At 47.9% G+C, this 20,326-nt stretch overlaps 1 protein-coding gene across 8 annotated transcripts in view; it reads left to right on the top strand.

Moving 5' to 3' along the window:
* The window catches only part of SEMA5B (semaphorin 5B), a 116,760-nt gene that overhangs the window by 59,341 nt on the left and 37,093 nt on the right, over positions 1-20,326 (top strand). For all 8 annotated transcript variants that reach the window (XR_010118637.1, XM_055259851.2, XM_063630671.1 and 5 more), the window contains exons 2-3: positions 5,505-5,666; positions 17,717-17,920. Coding sequence is in view for 7 of the 8 variants with exons in the window: in XM_055259851.2 (XP_055115826.1) it covers positions 5,543-5,666; positions 17,717-17,920 (328 nt within the window). In the remaining variant the exon portion in view is untranslated. The remainder of the gene's footprint in view (positions 1-5,504; positions 5,667-17,716; positions 17,921-20,326) is intronic.

Here is a 20,326-nt window from a genome sequence, read left to right as displayed (position 1 = left end):
CATCCTGGCTAACAAGGTGAAACCCCATCTCTACTAAAAATACAAAAAAAAGTCAGCTGGGCGTAGTGGTGGGCGCCTGTAGTCCCAGCTACTCGGGAGGCTGAGGCAGAAGAAAGGCGTGAACCCGGGAGGCGGAGCTTGCAGTGAGCTGAGATAGCACTACTGCACTCCAGCCTGGTGATAGAGCCAGACTCCATCTCAAAAAAAAAAAAAAATAATAATAATAATAATAATAATAATAATAAACATTCTTACAATGAATTTCCATGCTGAGTTGGCACTCCCCTCACACAAAACTGTTGCTGACAGTGGTTGTTTCACTTAAGGTGACTCAGCTAGTCAATGTAGTCCATGTCTGATAGTACAATTTCAGGCAGTACTACAGACTTCTGGGACTATTCTTTTTAGGAGGGGCTCTTCTCTGAGCAACTCTTTAAGTCACAAACTTCTTTGCACCCTCCAAAGCATCGACTTCAAATGAAAACATTTATCAACTGTCTTCAGTGTTCAAGACACTGGTAGGTCCTGGAGGCTGAAAAAGGAAGCGGTATCTGCCTCCCGGGGTTTGCAATCAAACCAAGAGCCATATTTGGAGCAAATGGGGAGGTTTGATTAAGTGCCAAATAAGAGGGTAGGTGGGCATCATAGGAAGTGGGGAGGAGGAGGGAACTTCTGAAGGGGAGAGGTGTTCCAGCATGGCCTTCTGAGAAGGGTCTGGAATCAGAGAGATTCAAGCTAGCTGCTGGAGAGTCCCTTCCTTCCAGCTGGTTGTTGCTGGGCCACCTGTGCCAAGAAGTGGCACATTCAGCCATTCATGTATCCACACAAACCCGTGTCGGCTAAGCTCCCACTGTCTGGCAGGCTCTGAAAGGACTCCCTCAGAGCTCCCATCTCATGCGGCCATGGCCTACTCTACTATCTGCTTTCCAGTTCCTAATCCTGGGTCCTGGGCCATCTAGATTGGGAGGCACTCTGAGCAGCATGTCTGCTCTTGAATTTACCCCACTCTAATTAAACAAGTGGTCAAAGTGGTCACTTACTTATCTCCCTAGAGAGAAGAGGTTTTAGGGTAGGGAGTGTATCACTTAGGAATGCTTTTGGATGCATGTAACAGAAAATACCATCTACAATAACTTTAAACAGAGGGATTCATTTAATCCCTTCACAAGAGGTTTTGGAAGTGGCAGCAGCTGCTGGTCTTTGCTCACTGGCTCAACAGCATCAAGGTATTCTGTTGCCCTCTTGGCTTGTCTCTTGTCTTGTGGTTAAAACAGGGCTGCTGTAGCTCAAGACATCACATTCAAATGCAAGGGAGGAAGGTGGAGAAAGGAAAGGGATTGGTGCCCACTGAGTCTATCTCTTACAAGGAAGACAAATGTCTTCCCAGAGCCTGTAGCAGACTTCTGCTTATTTCTCCTTGGTCAGACCTGGGCACCCGTAACTTCAAAAAAGGCTGAAGAAGCAAGTGTCTCACCTGAGGCTGGGAACATTGCCACTGTGTGCAATGTGGGAGTTTACTATCAAAGACAATGGGGGAATGAATTTCAGGGAGGCAATCACGTTAGCCACAAAGAGAGCTGGGTACTTCCTTGTATAATCCCAGGCACTGAGCTCCTGCCCCCAGCTTCTGCCCAAGAAACTTCTGGACAGCCCCTACCACTGAAATGTCAAGCTGCTTCTTCCTAGCCTGTCCTTAGATGAACCTTGAGAACATTATGCTAAGTGAAGTAAGCCAGTCACAAAGCTACCCTACTGTCCTCTTTCCTCCAGCACATGGAATCAAACACCAGCCTCCTCACCCTCCCTCCCTGACTCAGCCAGGAGGCTGTTCTCCTGGTTTCTGCTCAGTTTCACCCACTGTGGAGCCCCTCTGGGAAAGTTAAAGGGAGGGAGAATGAAAGAGGAGGGAGAGTGTTAATTAAACACCAGATGTTTAACTCTGTTAATTAATGGCTCTGTCACCCTGAGTGGCAGCAGCCTTCTCTTCTCTGTCTCCTTCCCCCTCACTATTCTCTTTTTCTCTGGAGGGCCTTGAGTTTGAAGCTAAAGAACTCAACATTTGTTGAGTGGGGCCCTGAGACCAGCGAAGGGTAAAGGGAGAAAGCTGGCTAGGCGACCCAGGAAGAGGGGGTTCCCTTGTCCAGGAGGGAGGCATGGACATATTGGCAGTAGGAATGGAAAGAAGGAACAGTGGGAGAGAGAGACCAAAGCCCAGAGGTCACAGAGATACATGTTTTGTTTGGTGCACATAAGGATTTCAAAAAATGCAAGCAGTTGCAAGCATTTAAAAATGGGAAAAATTTCACATAAATCCAGATGTGCAGATCTTCTTTAAAAATAGGCAGGTCTGGGCCTGTGTCCTCACACAGCAACAGTTAGCTGGTGGAAAGTAGAGCTGGGTAGCTGGTAGCTGTCCTACCCAGACGAAATGTGTGTCCTCCCATCCTCCTCTGCCTCCACCCCACATACTTAGCTCATATGTCACATGTCACCTGCCATCCCATCTGGGGTTGGGATCCACTGAGGTACAGGTGCCAGGACTCGACAGTGGGTTGCCTGTAGGAGAAGAGAGAGAGGAGAGCCTGAGAATGCTGAAACGTGAGTCAGGATATTTGGGGAAATTGTAGGACCAATGACAGAAATGAGGAATGTGGGAGGAGCAGGTTAAGGGACAAAAATGGCAAATTTATTTTGGGCAGGCTGCAGTAGTGATGCCTGGATGACATGGAGACGGAGGTGGCCTGGTGGTCCGGAGTCCGGAAGAGAAGGGCTGGCAATCCGTGGAGCTGGTGGGGTAGGGGTGGAAGTGGAAACCCTGGGGATGGAGGGAGGGAGGGTGGCTGAGACCACCCAGTATTGGCTACAGTGAGAGAAGAGGGAATTGAGGATAGAACCTTTGAGAACCACACATTTGGGAGAAAGAACCAGAAAGAAAAGTTAGGGCCAACTGAGAGGGTAGAAAGAACCCGGACTGTGTAACAACATAGAGAAGTAGAAACAGGGTTCAATATTTTTATGGCACCTTCCTCTATATGATCTGTTTTGATGCCCAAGTGGTATTTCCAGAAAGCCAAGGGAGTCAAATGTTCTGCTCCTCCCGATGCCCCATGTTCTCTGTCTCCTTTCTTATCTGCTACAGCTGGCTCCCCAACGAGACACAAAATCAGCCACTTATATGACAGCTTTTTGACCTCTTTCAGGCCATTTGGATTCTTATCTCTAATAACTTTAGAATAAAATCAGCCACTTATATCACAGCTTTTTCTTTTCTTTTCTTTTCTTTTCTTTTCTTTTCTTTTCTTTTTTTTTTTTTTTTGAGTCAGAGACTCGCTTTGTTTTCCAGGCTTGAGTGCAATGGCACGATCTTGGCTCACTACAACCTCCGCCTCCTGGGTTCAAGTGATTCTCCTGCCTCAGCCTCCCAAGTAGCTGGGAATACAGGTGCGGGCCACCACACCTGGTAATTTGTTTGTTAGTAGAGATGGGGTTTCACCATGTTAGTCAGGCTGGTCTCGAACTCCTGATCTCAAGTGATCTACCCACCTCGGCCTCCTAAAGTGCTGGGATTACAGGCGTGAGCCACTGCCCTCAGCCAGTTCGGATTCTTATCTCTAATAACTTTAGAAGGAAAGGCTTGGTCTATAATTGAAAGTTTCATTAGCATCCCAGAAATGACCTGCTAGGTAAGCAATAGCCCCTGGTGTTGTCTGCTCATCTACCTGAGCGTGTAGGAGGGATGTAGCTTCTGTGACCAACACACACACAACTCTTTGCGACCCTGAAAAGTCTCTGCTCTCTGTGAGTGGCCAAAAGAACGGGGCTTTGGGGTCAGAGTGCCCTTGGGCCAGACCGGACCTGTAGCCACCCATTGTGACTTTTCCCTCCTCTCTAGCCTCTCTAGTTTATACATGTGTCAAATGAGAGTAAGGGTGGTGTGTGCATTAAATGGGATAATTTTCATGGGGGGTCAGGGGGTTGGGGAAACTGGGGCAGAGTCTGAGCCCATCACCACAGTCTGTGGTTCTTTCTATCTCCCTCTGACACCACCAGCCCAGAAAGCAAGGAAGCAGATGTTACTGGTCTCACTTCATTTCCATAGATTTACAAGCATCCCTTTATGTGTTACTGAAAAATTGGGTGTAAATCCTATTTTAAGAACACAGTGGAGCTCATTACTTAAAGAACACTTTGGAAAATCCTTTTGGGAAGTGAATAATGATCACCTTGTGTGCCGGTGTTGATGAATTTCTTTTTGTTGGAGTGCAGTTCACCTGGAAGGTCTTCCCGCGATCTCCCCTTTCCATTTTGTGGCCATCCTCTTTCTCACCAGACAGACCCTGTTCTCCTTTCCTGTGCCTATCATTTCCACATCTCTGCTCCTCCCTCTCCCCCGGCCCCCGGGCCTGCATGTCCGGCTTCCTGATGTTCCTCCAGCAGTAGCTCCTTCTTCTCTGAGAACATGTGGCCATGACTTGCCGGGATCCATTTACTGGCTGCTACTCCTTCTTCAGAAATTCAGTCACAGATGAGTCTCTGGATGCCAGAAATGTGTTTACCATGTGGGAATGACTGAGCAGGAGTCCCTAGGGTAGGTGTGGCAGGCAGAATAATGGCTCACCAAAGATGTCCATGTCCTAATCCCTAGAACCTGTGAATATGGTGCCTTATGAGGCAAAAGGGAATTTGCAGATGTGATTCAGTCAAGGACCGTGAGGTAGGGAGATTATCCTGGATGATCTAGATGGGCCCAATGTAATCACATGGATCCTTAAAAGTAGAGAACCTTGCCCAGCTGTGGTCCACAGGAGAGGTAACAGTGGAAGAAGGGTTAGAGATTGCAATGTGGCTGGCTTTAACTATGGAATGTGGGCAGCCTCTAGAAGCTGAGAAAGGTGAAGAAATGAATTCTCCCCCAGAGCCTCCATTGAGGAATGCAGTCCTGCTAATGCCTTGATTTTAGCCCACTGAGACCCATGTTGGACTTCTAACCTATAGAATCATAAGGTAATACATGTGTGTTTGAGGCCTGGCGTGGTGGCTCATGCTTGTAGTCTCTTTGGAGAGAGAGAGAGGCAGGAAGACACTTTGGGAGGCTGAGGCAGGAAGATCTCTTGAAGCCAGAAGTTCAAGACCAGCCTGGGCAACATAGTGAGATAATATTTACAAAAAATTTTTAAAATTAGCCAGGTATGGTGGTGCAACGTGTTGTCCCAGCTACTTGGGGGTCTGAGGCAGGAGGATCTTTTGAGCCTAGGAGGTCAAGGCTGCAATGAGCTGTGATCATGTCACTGCACTAGACCCTTGGCAGCAGAGCAAGACCCTGCCTCAAAAAAAAAAAATTTTGTTTCAAGCCACTACTGTGGTGATTTGTTAAAGCAGCACCAAGAAACAAACAACAGCAGTAACCATGTGGTCCCTGGGGCAGTCTGGCCTCATATCTGACCTGATCTCTTTTGCCTGGTTCATCATGTATCCATGACTCACCCAAAATTCTCCCCCTTCAGTGAGTGGTTCCAGCTGATGCCTGGCCTGCATCTCTTGGATGCCCTGTGGCTTCACTCCGTCTCCTGTTGCCCACCACCTCGTCCCTGGGCCGCCCGATACCCCAGCCCAACAGCTAAGGTGTGGATGGACAGTAGGGGGCTGGCTTCTCTCACTGGTCAGGGGTAAGTGTGCCCAGGGGAGTGTGAGGGGGCTGCAGCAGGTACCAGACTGAGGGGAGAGCAAGGAGAAGACCCCCTCATCTGGGGCATCATCAGCATACCTCCTAGGACCTCAGTCCACTGTATTTGAGCAGCTCTTCCTTTTTAAAAATTGTGGTAACATATATATAACATGAAATTGGCCATTTAACCCTTTTTTTCAAACTGCATTTGAAAACATGCCCACAGCTCAAAAACAGGCAGCAAATCCAACTAAAGGCCTGGATTTTCTTGGGATTTCCAGCATCAATTCAGTTGCTCAGCATAAATCTTTGGGGGGAGGGCCCATTTCATTTTATGCAGCAACTGAATATCTGATAGTGAAATGTTTCTACGGAGAGAGCCTGCCCATGGGGAGGAGGAAAAGGAGGCTGCTCTAATGAATAGATAAGCTTGATTTGCGTCTGGTGACATCCTTAGCATTTAATTTCAGCAATTAAAGTAGGCAAGTCTGCTTTGTTTTCTTTTTCCTTGCAAAAACAATAAAACATTACAGAATGTTTGGTAAATAAGAAACAAAATCCTACTCATGATATTACCTTAGTGAAACCACCACCACCATTTGTAATGCTAATCTGTGCAAGGCATGAACCAAACATGCTATTCACCTTATTTCATTTAAGCCACACTGCTACTCTATGAGGCAGGGGCCTGGTTCTCCCCGATGGTTGCATGCTCTCTGCGCATGCATTTGGTCCATCTTCCTCCGCATGCCTGTCTTCTACACAATTGCCCTCATGATGTTCACACTTTGTTTTCCCAAGTGATGTAAACATTCTTGTTATATTCTTGTTTTCAGTTCTTACTGTGTGTTGACTTACTCTGGAGGAGCAAGACCAGTCTCTATGATCACAAATACAGAAGATTATAGACCATGTTTATGAGATTTTCGCCATCTGCAAACATTCCCTGGAGTGGCCTGGGCTCCACCCACATGGCTATGTCAAATAATGTCATTTTCTAAATAGCTGAGTCCTGTGTGGTGTGCTGGCATCGAGTAAGGGGCAGACTCCTGAGCCCGACTGCCTGGGTTTGAATCCAGCTTTTACCAGTTTGACCTCATGCAAGTTACTTTTAACTGGTCTGTGCCTCAGTTTTCCCATCCATGAAATGGGGGTGATTACAATATCTGCCTCACGGGGTTATTGTTTGGATTAAGTGGCATAATATAAAGAGCATAGAACACTTCTGGGTACATAATAACATGGTTGTTGTTGTTGTTGTCACTGTTACTTAATCCTACTATTACTTAGTCTCTGCCACGAGCTCCCTGCCCAATCTTGCTGTCTCCTCCCATTCTCAGTTTCTTCATCTATAAAGTACAGTGTTGAACTATGTGATCTGTGTCAGAGCCCTTCTTGTTAAACTTTTGGTCATCACCTTGTTCCTTTTCTCTTCCCCATTGCAGCTGGAGGGATGTGGGTGGGACTGCAGGGAGGACTGCCGGAACACTCATGACACACATGTGTGACTTGGAGGTTTCTAGGAATATATGGAGGAGAGAAGAACGCCGCCCAGATTGTAGAAAGCAGAGGCAGGGGATGAACTTGCCCCTGGGAGAGGGCAAGGGGGTGGGGGTAGGAGAGGCTCCTACCCCCCCCCAAATTTAGAGCTGGAAAGTGCTAGGAAGGCTTTCCTCCCTCTGCCCCTCCCCGCTCTGGTCCAAACCTTCCCTCTGGGCCCCAGTCCCTCAGATGGTCTAAAAGGGAAGAAAAGAGGAAAATCCATATCAAATCTGCTCTATTCAGAGCAATGGGAAGGCATCTGCATCTCAATCTTATCTTTGTGCGGAGTTGGGCTAAGCTTGGCCCCCCAAGTGGTGAGTGATGGGTGGGTGGGAAGATGCCTTCACCGCCCCCACGGAGAAGCCCACTGCTAGGCCACCATACTCGGTGGCCCTGGGCAGGGGCATGAGAGAGCTGCCCCCACAATGCCTTTCCCTCCCTGCCAAACTGCAGACAGTACACATTCTTCCCTGCTCTTGGTTTCCCCTCTATTTCCTCTTCTTTTATTTTCCTTCTCTTTTTCTCCCCCTTTCCCAGGCAGGCAGCCAAGTGGAGACTTTGAATGGAGGCAAGGATGGAGGGGACCCAGGGAAAAGGGGACCCTGAATCCCCTTCCCCAAAGGTCCTCATGGACTGAGCTGGAGGTGGGGACTAAAGGAAGCATGGCCTTCCTTCCCACCCACACTGGCCCCTGGCTGTCAGGCCTGGGCTGGGGGAAGCTGCCAGGTGGCTGTCATCGTGCTGGGCTTGTGGCTCCAGACTCTGCCCTCTCCATCTGGAACCTCTAGAATTTTTTCTCCGGAGCCATTCAGGACCCGGGAAAAACTGCCTCCCACAGCCCAAACTCACAGGAGGCTGGTGTGCAGCAGGAAGTCAGCTTAATAATTTATAGCCAGAAAGCACTCTCTGTAGTAAGGAAGCCAACTCAGAAAACCAAATTAAACCGGGAGGGCTGCTTGGAGAGCAGGTGGAGCCAGGGCTGTGGAATGCAACCATAGGGCTGGGGCCAGTTTGTCCTCCAGGGAGGATGGTGAGTGTAGCGGCCCAGGGTGTGGGCTTGTGCAGCAGACAGTCTCGGATTCAAATCCCAGCTTCACTGTGGCAGTGGCAGGGGGACCTTGGGCAAGTGCCTCAGCTTCTAGAAGGATGCTTATGTGGGCACCTCTCGGCCTTCTTTCAAAGCTGCCGTGAGATCTTGAATGGAAAGAGCTTGCTTAGCACAGTGCCTAGCATGCTGTCAATATGCTCCAGGCATTTGTACTCAAGCCCTCATCTTTTAGGGTCGTAAGTTGTCTTTTTCTTCCTGATGACACCCTTCCATGGTTTTTTTCACTAAAAAGAAAAGAGGTCTGAGGTTACCCTGGAGAGAACCTCCTTGTCAGCCGCAGTATGAGTGGCCGTGCTGCTCCTGCCTGGGTGCAGCTCTGTGGGCCACACAGCTTCCAACCTGGTCCCTCATTCTCCCTGCTTCTGTCTGGAGCCAAGCCCCACAGTTGGATTGGGGAATTCTGCACAAGGATGCAAATGGGGCTGAGATCCAGCTGCATTCTGGGTGCAAGACCAGCTTCCCCATGTCTAGAGTTGCCCTGCTGACAAATGGCCTGCTCTAATCCACCTGTCCCCTTGCTCACTGCTACCAAACTTCCCAAAGCATGCACGGATCTGACCACATCTTTCTACTGTCCCAAACTATCCACAAGTCCTCCGCTTCAGCAGAAGGAAAACTCCTGAATCTTTAGGTTTGTGCTCAAGTCTCACTGTGATTTGGCCTCGGTCCTACTTTCCAGACTCATTTCCCTCTCTGCCTCTCTCCACCAGCTTCCCCAGATTGTTCAAGGATAGGCCAGGGCCAAGTCTTCCCCCTGCTGTGCCCTCTGTCTGGAATGCTCTTCACCCCGATGGCTGGGGAAGCTCCACCCTTATTCCCTTCAAGAGAGTTCCGCCTTTTACATGAGGCCTCTTAGATGCCCGCCTGACTGCAGCCCGTCACCCGCTTTCCCAGGACGTTTTTTCCCTTTTAGGGCACTCACATCAGCTGCTTCCCGCTGCTCTACCCATGCGTCCGTCTTGCTGGACCCTGCAGGAGAGCCGGCCCGATGCATCCTCGTGCTGAATGGAATGGTCCCAGTGCGGCAACTCAGCTGCTACCCACCCCAGAGTGGTCAGGGCAGTCCCCTCTCTGAAAATGGGGGAGGGTTCGGGGGGCACCTGTTGGGAGACTGATTTGCGCTCTGTGGGGGAATTCAGCTCTGATACGCACTCTCTTAGCCTCTGTCTCCGCCATCCTTCGCTCCTGAGCAGAGGGCACCCGTCGCTCTGCAGCTGCGGGCCTCTTGATTGCTCTGGCCTTTTCTCCTGCCCCCGCTTCTCTGCGCTCCTTCACTGTCACTCGCCAATTTCACCCACTCCCCCTGTTACAGCAAACCCTCTTTCTAATCTCTGTGCTGGGAAAATGAGCCCAGGAGAAGTCCCATACAAGGCGGGGAGGCCTCAGGGAGTGTGTGCGTGGGCGTGCCTTCTCTCACACACATGCGCGTGCATTCACACGCCTCCAGGCACCATTAGAGTGACCTCAAACCCAGAACCCACAGGGAACTGGGACAGCATGTGAGAGAAGGCAAGAGAAGCTCTGACCGAAGATTTGGGAAAATGCTTTCTTCACCGCTGAAGATTTCCCAAAATAGCAGGAGTTGGCTGGTGCTGCATCTCCCCTCCCCCACTCCTACAGCACCCTGCCCCAGCTCCAATGCCAGGCAGGCCCGAGGCAGGGCAAGGCACGCACCTTCTGTGCCCCCTTCCTCATCCAGACCCGGGGCCATGGGTCACTGTCTCTGCTCACTGGAGACATGTCTCTTTTCCTCTTTTAGACTGTAAGTTTCTTGAAGGCAAGGACCGTGCTTTTGTCTTGTGAACCTCCCTCCTCCCCACTTTCTCATCTATACAGGGCCCAGCACGTAGTAGGTGTTCAGTAAATGCTCAGTGAAGTATTGTATAAATGAATGAACAGATACTTAGGTAACTAGTGGAATATGTTTTACATATACTAGTAAACTAATATGAATGGATTTCATAAAGAGCCTACTCAGTACCAGACTTAGTTCTGGGTGTATCGAAGCATTCTCTCTAAGCAAGAAGCTATTAACCTTATTTCACAGGTGATGAAACCAAGGTTTGCAACCAGGTAGGGCAGCCTCCCAAGCTCAGGGCTTTCTATGATACTATACAACCCTCGGGATAATTGGATTGGCTATATGCTGCTGGTGGGAAATTCTGGAATTATTTTAACATCAAATCAGGCAGACGTGTTAGAAATAGAAATTTCTGTTTGTCTTGGGAGTATTTTGTTGTATGTATGAGAAACCAAACTGTATAGGATAAGAATTATATTTAGTTAATATAATTGAGATGTGAAAAGCAAGGGCTTAAACTAGTTAAGACTGTATTATTCGCTAATAATAATAGCACTTATACAATGCCTACTTTGTGGCAGATGCTGTTCTAGGCCTGTTAGATAAAAATAACTTATTTCATCTCCACAACAGCTGTGAGCTGGGTGTTATTATTCTCCCTATTTTGCAGAGAAGGAAACGAGAGACACAGCAAGCATAGGAAAGGAGTCTGGAGGTAGACAGAATGGAGCTGGTTCCATCTTCAACGTCCCAGGTTCCATCTACCTTAGCATATGGCTAAAGGTCACGTCCTTTGTTTTTTTAGAGACAGGGTCTAAAAAAAAAGAAGAAGAAGAAGATGATGACTACTCAGGTAGGCTCAACACCTTTAATCCCAGCATTTTGGGAGATTGAGGTGATAGGATAGCTTGAGTCCAGGAGTTTGAGACCAGTCAGGGCAACATAGTGGACACTGTTTCTACAAAAAAAAAAAAAAAAAAAAAAAAAAAAAAAAAAAAAATTGCCCGGCCTGGTGGTAAGTGCCTGTAGTCCCAGCTACTCTGGAGGCTGAGGAGGGAGGATCGCTTGAGCCTGGGAGGTTGAGGCTGCAGTGGCTGTGATCATTCCACTGCACTCCAGCCTAGGTGGCAAAGTGAGACCCTGTCTCAAAAAAAAAAAAAAAAAGATGACAACTCCACAGGGCCCATATTTATCTGTTCCAGTTTCCCCTACAAAGACTGACTTGACCTGCTTTGCTATCCTTAGCATATGGCTAAAGGTCACTTACCAGCTGCAGATGGCTACTGTGGCACCATTCCTCCTATCTGCTGACCACTCTGGAAAAAGGAAAGCCCTCTTAGAGCACGTCCCTGTAAGCCCCACTGACAACCTCCTCATGCATCTCATGGGCCACCTCTTCCTGAAAGACTAGGAAAAGTTTTGAGCAGGGCAGTTTGCCTCCTGCCCTCATGAAGCAGAGGCTCCTTTAGAAAGGAGGAAGGCAAAGACAGACTGAGGAGGCAATGCCTGTCGGCAACTCCTAGTCTGACACAACTCCAACAGGATTAAGTAAAAACGGGAAATTTTATTTTATTTCATTTTATTTTATTTTATTATTATTATTTTTTTGAGACAGAGTCTTTCTCTGTCCCCCAGGCTGGAGTGCAGTGGCGTGATCTCGGATCACTGCAAGCTCCGCCTCCCGGGTTCACGCCATTCTCCTACCTCAGCCTCCCGAGTAGCTGGGACTACAGGCACCCGCCACCCCCCCGGCTAATTTTTTGTATTTTTAGTAGAGACGGGGTTTCACCGTGTTACCCAGGATGGTCTTGATCTCCTGACCTAGTGATCCGCCCGCCTCGGCCTCCCAAAGTGCTGGGATTACAGGCTTGAGCCACCGCGCCCAGCAAAAACGGGAAATTTTATTACAAGGATCTGGGAGTGGGGGTGGCTCATGGAAGCAGAATGTATTTAAACCTCAGGAAAGGGCTGGAACTGGGAACTGGAAAGCTGTTAGCATGCCTCTGTCACCTGTCACTGGTCTTTATCTTCAGATTGTCCTCAGCTCACATGGCAGGTAGCAGATAACCACCCCACGGTGGGCACAGAGGCTCGTGCCTGTAATCCCAGCATTTTGGGAGGCTGAGGGATTACTTGAGGCCAGCAGCGTGAGGTTACAGTGAGCTATGATCATGCCGCTGCATTCCACCCTGGCTGACAGCAGAGTGATATCCCGTCTCCTAAAAACAAAACAAAACAAAAAAAACCAGAAGAATATGACCACCCCACACATTTACATATTCCAGTTTCCTCTACAAAGACTGACTTGATCTTGGGGGTTCACACACCCACATTGCTGTGGGAGAGACCTGATTTGTCTGTTTTGATCACATGACCATCCTGGTACAAGCAGCTATGGCTGGGATGGGGATCCCATGGTACATATGAGGCTGCTGGGGCCTACCCCTTTGACCATAAATGGAGGGGAGATGATTTCCATAGATGGGGAATTCTTGGGAGTTGGGAAGTCACCTCCCAAGTCTAGAATTCGCCTGGAAAACTCAGACCCCGTAACATTTCCAGTGATATGGGAACAGACCACTCTTCTTTTTTCAGTATGATCCTGCAGTTGTGCTGAAATTTGCAAAGCTGCAGGCATAGACTCCTTGCTCTTGCCTCACCTGGAGGGAAGGTAATTGAGTAGAGGAGATCCCAGATCTAGGCCCTCCTCCATCCCTTCCCCACTCATCATGTCCTGTCCTTCCGTTCTCTCCTGAAACAGCAGACAGACGTGCTTTGCTGGAGCCCAGGTGAACACAGTAATATTAATCTAGCAATTACTGATTCAAGAGGAACTTGGAGGACATATTTACATAAAAATCATGATGAGAATGGAACTTCTGCTGCAAAACTTAGGTAGCTTAAGGCCTGGGGTTCAGGGTAGGAGAAGAGGCCCAGGATATGCTCCTAATTCGGGCCCCTGGAGCTCAGGATCTGGCCACATAGAAGGCCAGGCCTGGGGCTCTGAAGATGGTGGTCAGACCTGGGGCGGGGAGGCAGAGAGGCCTGGGAAGGGAGCACAGGTCAGCGGGAGGGTGGGAAATAGTGAGGGGAGAGGAGGGCAATTGTCCTGGCACCTAGGATGTTCTTAGGGGCTGACAGGAGAAAAGCCCCAACTAAGGGCTAAAAAGCTGCTATTTGCATATGCATTGAGTATCCCTAATGAGGTGTTCTATCAGTCAGGGTCCCCCCGGGAAACAGATGACATACTCACTTGGGGCAATGTGAGGGCAGTTTAATAAAGGAACTGTTTACAAAGGTGTAGGAGGGGGATTTGGGAACCATATGGGATAACTCCCTGTGCAGTACCCAGGGGCTGGTAAGCAAGGAGGCGGCACCACCCCTAGTTCTGAAGGAAGGACAGAGGGAGCGATTTCCTTCTGAAGCCTGGAAGCAGATGAGCTCTGGTCTGTTGAGGGATGCAGCTGTGCTCACTCTGCTGCCTTCTCCTCCCTCTGTTGGCCAAACCCAAGTAGGGCCTCCTTGGATGCAGTTCCCCCGCATCCATCCACCTCCCAGGCGCAGAGCAGGGAGGAGGAAAGCCAGGGCACATGTGGAGGTCCAGGCAGAGGGCATCCAGCATAAGTGTCAGAGGGCAAAAGGAAGTGCTCCAGTCCCTGTTCCTCTTTCCCCAGAGCACCAGAATAACTCATGCTAGTTGATCACTCAGTGTCGGCCAGGTACTGCTCTAGGCCTTTTAAAGGTAATAACTCCTTTCCTCCTCACAACTGCTAAAGAAGTTGATATTGTTATTATCATCCCCAGTTTGGAGAAACTAAGGCAGAGAGAGGTTAAGTGTTTTTCCCAGAGTCACACAGCTAGCAAGGAGGAGGGCTAGGACTGGGCCTCAGGTTATCTGGCTCCAGAGATTTGGCCTTGCCCTTTGAATCCCTCTTCCCCAGCCCTGTGGCCTTGTTTGAGGGGCCAGGGGTCAATGTCAGGAAAAGGGGTTGGTGGGCTCCAAGAATGGGCAGCACGGCCAAACCCCATGCCACAGGACGGACCCAGGCTAGCACTGAGGAAAAATTCCATGTGAGTGACAGTGTGAAAAACCATTCAAGGGAGTAGGTTTGGACCAAATCTCCCTCCCAGAGGGTCTCTGCTAAGAGGAATGGTTAGGCCCTTCTGGGGAGGAGCAAAGTATGAACAAGTTTGAGCCTGAGGATAAGGGGATCAAAAAGGTGCTGTGGGTCCTAATTCCCTGTGGGGTGCAGACCAGGGAGAGAGTGAGGGGAGAAGGGGCCAGTTGGGTGCTCTGGCTTCATCCTGTTATTTCCTTGGAGGTTTGCAGCCATTCAGTGATGGGTATTATTCCATTTCACACACATGTGAAGAAACTTAGGCAGGAAAAAAGTAATCCTACTGTAATTTTCCAGACCTGGAGTAAGGTAGGGGCAGTAGGAAGGGAAGAGAGAGGAAGGGTTGGGGCAAAACTCTTACAGCAGGAAGGATCCCCAGCCCTCTAGTCCTCCAGATTCTACCCTGGGAGCTGCTCATCAGAATCACCCGGGAATTCCATACCTGCCAGCCCAGGACTCTGCCCCCTCAGGGGAATGATTCTGATTCACCCCAGCTCCTGTCGGGGATCCCTAATCTAGTTAAACCTTTCATTTCATTGCTGAAGAAAGTGACACCAAGGAGGTCACTCTGGGTTAGAGACCTTTGAGATACGTAGGGTCAGCGGGGCTTGGTGACATGTTGGATAGACTAGCGAAGGAGAGAGGAGGTGGAAGGTGGCAAGTTAGACAAATGTTAGGCCTTTTCCAGGAGTTTTAGTGAACCCAAACTAGTTGTTTAAGTTTCTTAAATCTAAAAACTTTATTGAGTAGCCAATATGTTTACCTGGTCACAAATGAAAATAATGTAAAAAGATATTTACTGAGAAGCCTTGATTCCCATTTTGCTACTTATAGATAACCTACTAAAATTAGTTTTGGTTTATTTTTCTAGTGTATATCAATGTTAATATAAGCAAATATAAATACATATGTTCTTATTTTACCCTCTTATTTTCACAAAAGTTACCATGCTATTAAGCTGTTTTGCACCTTGCTTTTTTTACTTTTTTGATATGGATATTTTTCCATATCAAAACCTAGAGAAAGCCTGGGCAGCAGAACAAAACCCCTCCACTTACAACAGAACATGCCCCTCTAGCCAGGCATGATGGTGCATGCCTGTGGTCCCAACCACTAGGGAGGCTGAGCTGGGAGGATCACTTGAGCCCAGGAGGTCAAGACTACAGTGAGCCATGATCATGCCACTGTATCCCAACCCGGGCGAAAGAGCAAGACCCTGTCTCTCTAAAAATAAAATAAAATAAATAGAGAAAATCTTCACACTTTTTAATGGCTGCATAATATTCCATTGTGAAGATACACCCTAGTTTATTTGGGCAATCTACTGTTTCTGAATATTTGGTTGTTTCCTGCCTTTCTTTTCTTTCAAAGAATGGCACAATGAACAATCTCGTTGGTAAGTCACTTTGCACATGTGCAGGTGCCTCTGTGATCTGTTTTTGCCTCTCAACTATCTGTGAAGAGGCAGGTTTGATTTTTCAATTTACAATCTGTCACAGATGGATACTTATGTAAAATTCAATAAAAGTAAATTACTAGAGAAATGAATTTAAATAAAACATGCAGCGTACAAGCCTGAATATTTTGTTACTAGATTCAATACACATAAAATTACTCTGTCAAATTATTGTAAAGATTTTTAAACACTGACTCTCAAATCTCTGCATTTCTGTGACTGTGGAGTTGTTCCAGTGTGTGAATCGACACTGGTTTGTGGAACACACTTCAAGGAGCAAGAGTGTAGACACAAAGAATTAGGTTGCTAGGTCAACGGGTAAATACATGGGTAGTTTTGCCAGATATTGCCAGGATCACTCCACAGGTATTGTACCATCTTGCACACCCCAACCCCCACAGCAGTATATGGTAGTGGCCCTCTCCCCACTGCTTCACTGAAAGACTGCAGCATGTAACTTGGATTTTTGCTAAATCGATAGATGAGAAGTGGTATCTCAGTCTATGTTTTAACTTGTGTTGCTCTTATTATGAGTGAGGATAAGTGTCATTCATATTTTAAGCCCCTGTTTGTATTTATATTCTTTGCCTATTTTTCTACTGCATTGTTAGTCTTTTCCTTCTTGATTCCTAGAAGTTCTATAATCGCCCGATGAATTCATCTTGCTCGCTGTCCAGAAAAGCCAATGCATTGAGAACAGTGGGTTTTTGCAATACAGAAAGAACTTAATAGATGCAAAGCCAGCTAAGCAGAAGGACAGGAGTTTATCATTATTCAAAGCAGCCTCTCCCAAAATTCAGAGGTTAGGGCTTTTAAAGGGTAGTTTGGGAAGCAGTGGGGCTAGGGAGTGGAGAGTACTGATTGGTTAGGTTGTGGATGAAATCATAGGGAGTTGAAGCCTGTCTTCTTGTGCTGAGTTCAGTTCCTGGTTGGGGGGGCCACAAGGTCAGATGAACCAGTTTAGCAGTCTGGGTGGCACCAGCTGATCCAACAGAATGCAGGGTCTGAAAAATACCTAGAACACCAATCTCAGGTTTTACAATAATGTTATCTATAGGAGCAATTAGGAATCTTGTGACATCTGGCTGAATGACCCCTGAGCTATACTGTCTTATCCTGTGGCTAATTTGTTAGTATTACAAAGGAGGTCTGATCTCCAAGCAAGGAGGTGGTTTGCTTTGGGAAGGGGCTGTAATCTTCTTTGCTTCAAAGTTAAACTGTAAACTAAATTCCTTCCACAGTTAGCTTGGCCTAAGCCTAGGAAAGAGCAAGGGCAACTTGCAGGCTAGAAGCAAGATGGAGTCTGTTAGGTCAGATTTCCTGCACTGTCAAACTTTTTGCAAAGGCAGTTTCAGTTCTTTATATATTAGGAATATTAGTCTCTTGTCTGTGATATGAATTGCAAATATTTTTTCTAGTTTGTCATTTTCCTTATGATTTTGATTGATGTTGTTTTTGGGGAGAGGAGGGGGAAGTGCAGGTGTTTGTTTTTTAATGTAGTCAAATTTATCTATCTTTTCTTTGATGGCTTCTGGATTTTGAGCCATGGTTTCCCATGCCAAGATATAAAGGATCCTGCCTGAATTTTCTTCTAGTATTTTTATGATTGTTATCCTTAATATTGAAATCTTTTGTCTGTTTGAATTTTTTCCTAGTATATAAAGTATGAGTTATGGATCCAGATTTATCATTTTACAAATAGCTACCCATGGCCTCAGCTCCATTTATTAAACTCCCTAAGATACTACCTTTATCATTAAAACTAATTTTAAACCATTTGGGATCATAAATAGAAAAGGCACTATAATTTGTCCGTTTTGTACAGAATGCTATTACAAGGGAAATTAGCTTTCAGGGAATGATCTATATCTTTGCATTTACTAGAGCAGAGCAAACTCTGAGTAATATAAATACAATAGAAATTTATTTTTCAAATCCTGTGGGGGCACTGATAACTACAAGGAAATTGAGGGAAGTGGGCCCAGATGGAGGGAGCGCTTGGTGAGACTGAGTGTTTACGTTGCAGGTCTTCTCCCCTGTCTGCCTCCCGGAGCTAGGACCGCAGAGGGGCCTACCATGGTGCTTGCAGGCCGCCTGGCTGTCTCGCTGCTGCTGCCCAGCCTCACACTGCTGGTGTCCCACTTCTCCAGCTCCCAGGATGCCTCCAGTGAGCCCAGCAGTGAGCAGCAGCTGTGCGCCGTTAGCGAGCACCCCACCGTGGTCTTTGAAGGTAAGAGCTGCTTCCTACGTGGCCCTGTCTTGCAATGGCCGTGTCCTGAAGGACTTAGGTCAGACCTTGGCAGGATATTTCTGGCTGTTGGATGTCCTCGGGATGTTCATTAACTGCTAGGTCCCGGGGTCCTGAGACTCTACCTCTGGTGCTGGATGTTTTAAGAAGGATGGGCAGCAATGGGCTAGAGGGGTCTAATTTTTGTCTTTCGGTAATTTATTCAGGCCCTTCATGCATGCCAACCTGGGGAAAGGGGAGTCTTTTGCTAGAAAAGGAAGTTGTGGATGCCCTGGGTGGGGGTGGCTGGGGGTCTCAGCATGACTCATGCATTAGGAGGTGCCTGGAGATCTCTGGAAAGCTTCCTTCTGCTCTAAGGGGCTTCAGGGATCCCTCTCTTTAGGGTCTTGGGAAACCCCAGTGCAAGGGCCCTGGTGACTCATAACTCCTTCTGTTTGTCAAGGGAGGGTATGAGAATGTCCTATTAAAGTGTTTCCCAAACTGAGATCTGTAAATCACTGGACATATTCCAAGGGGTCTGGAAATTCTTGATAAGAGTTTCTAAAATTAGTATATACATTCTAATACTTGCTAAAAAACAAAGCACAAATACCAGAGCATCCCAGACATTGTCTCATGACCTGTTGCCCAGTTTGGGGGGAGTCATGGTTGTGTTACAGTCACATTAGTACTTCTTGAACCACCACCTCCTTGGCAGCTCACACTGGGATCTGCAGATGTAGTCTCAGGGGTCCTCAGGTTCTTAAGTTTGATCGACACTGGAGGGTTTCCTCCTCATAGTAACCCTGTTGGGGAGGCAGTGCCAGGAGATCGTCACTGCCTTTTACAGATGGGAAGGCCTAGGTGTGGTGGGCCAGAGAGGCTTGTCAGAGCCAGTCCTCAGTGCTGGGCTCCTGACTCCACGTGCAGTGCTCTGTCCACTGCCCACTGCAGAGTGATCCGTTGTTCTATGCTCCAGTGGTGGACCATACAGGAGGACATGCAGAGCATCATCCTGCAGGAGTGGGTGGGGCGAGATGGAACCCAACTGGAAAAATCAACCAATGAGGCCTAGGATTTGAGAGGTGGGAGAGGCAGTATGCATGAGAGTCTGGGGGAGTTGTGGAAGGGTGGGATTCCCAGCTGTGGGCTGGCTCCTCTCAAAGAGGAAGGTTTCCAGCTGTCTTCTCGGTGCTGTCTTATTTGAGCTGGGATCCAAGGCTTTGAAAGCTTAAGTGGATTAAAGTAAATTAACAATGTCCTAAGCATGCAAAATGCATGCACACCCTCAGACTTCTGATGGCTCCTGGAGTGCTGGTGGCTGTCACTGAAGAGGACAGAGGGGGACAGAAGGAGTGGATTCTTAGGGCTACCCTCCTCACTTTGGGGCCCTTGTGGCAGCTTCTAATGAAACATTTCCTCCCAAGGGCTTTGTTGGGGGCAATATTCACCTGGCTGAGTCTGGGGGCAAGGACATGGAAGGAGAGCCGGGGAATCTCTGTCTCCCCACCAGGCAGGTCTCTATCTGTGCAAATTGGGTTGGGGGAGGAAATCAGAGAGGTGGGAGATGTCTTCTGTGTGTGCCTGGGTCCCTTGAGACCATTTTTGATCCTCAGGTATGAATTGAATGAATCTGACTTCTCACCCCATCCTCCTACAGAATGAAGGAATGACCCCCTCCTCTTCCCCATTCTGACAGCTTTGAGTTTCCTATCCATTCGCCGAATTTTTATTGGGCGCTGCTTTGTGCCAGGCACAGAAGGGGATGCTGTGGGGCCTCGGAGGTGAACAAGAGTTTCCTTTGTGTACCTAATGATCTCGTATTGTTGGTTAAAAGTCACTGCCTTTGGTCCCTCAGCCCAGCTGGTACTGGTTCTGGTCTTGGACCAGGACTGGTTCTCTTGTGTTCCCACATGCCTTAGCACTGCTGAGCACACAGTAGGGACTCAATTCCCATTGGGCAAAGGACTGTGCTCTGGGGATGCTGTGTTCAGGAGAAGTTGCCCTAATCAAGGACAGCACCAACCCCAGCCTCCAAGCCCCCTAGGATGTTACACTTCCTTTCTGACCAATCTGTAGGCTGCCAGCCTTGTATCTGTGAGTTTCCCTCTCCCCTGACACCTGACTGAGCTGTGAATAACCCCTAAATACCCTAGAGGAGCTGCCAGTCGCAGAATCTGACTGCTGTTTTTCTGTTTTGTAAGGTTAAATTTTCTCCTGTGGGTTTCTCTTAAGGGGGGCCAAGCTGTGTTTCTCTTCAGCCTGCATATTCTCTCATTTGCCAGTGTTACCTTTCCAGGCAGCAGGAGAAGCCAGCCTGGACTTAACACTGGTGGTGGTTAATCCACAAGGTGGGTAATTGAATTGACTATAATTAAAATCACAGGCACGTCATGGAGAATGTCATTT

The sequence above is a fragment of the Symphalangus syndactylus genome, chromosome 21 (assembly GCF_028878055.3).
Source record: "Symphalangus syndactylus isolate Jambi chromosome 21, NHGRI_mSymSyn1-v2.1_pri, whole genome shotgun sequence".
In the NCBI taxonomy this organism is placed as follows: Eukaryota; Metazoa; Chordata; class Mammalia; order Primates; family Hylobatidae; genus Symphalangus; species Symphalangus syndactylus.
Note: the sequence above shows the minus strand (reverse complement) of the source record. Positions and strands in the feature narration are given on the sequence as shown.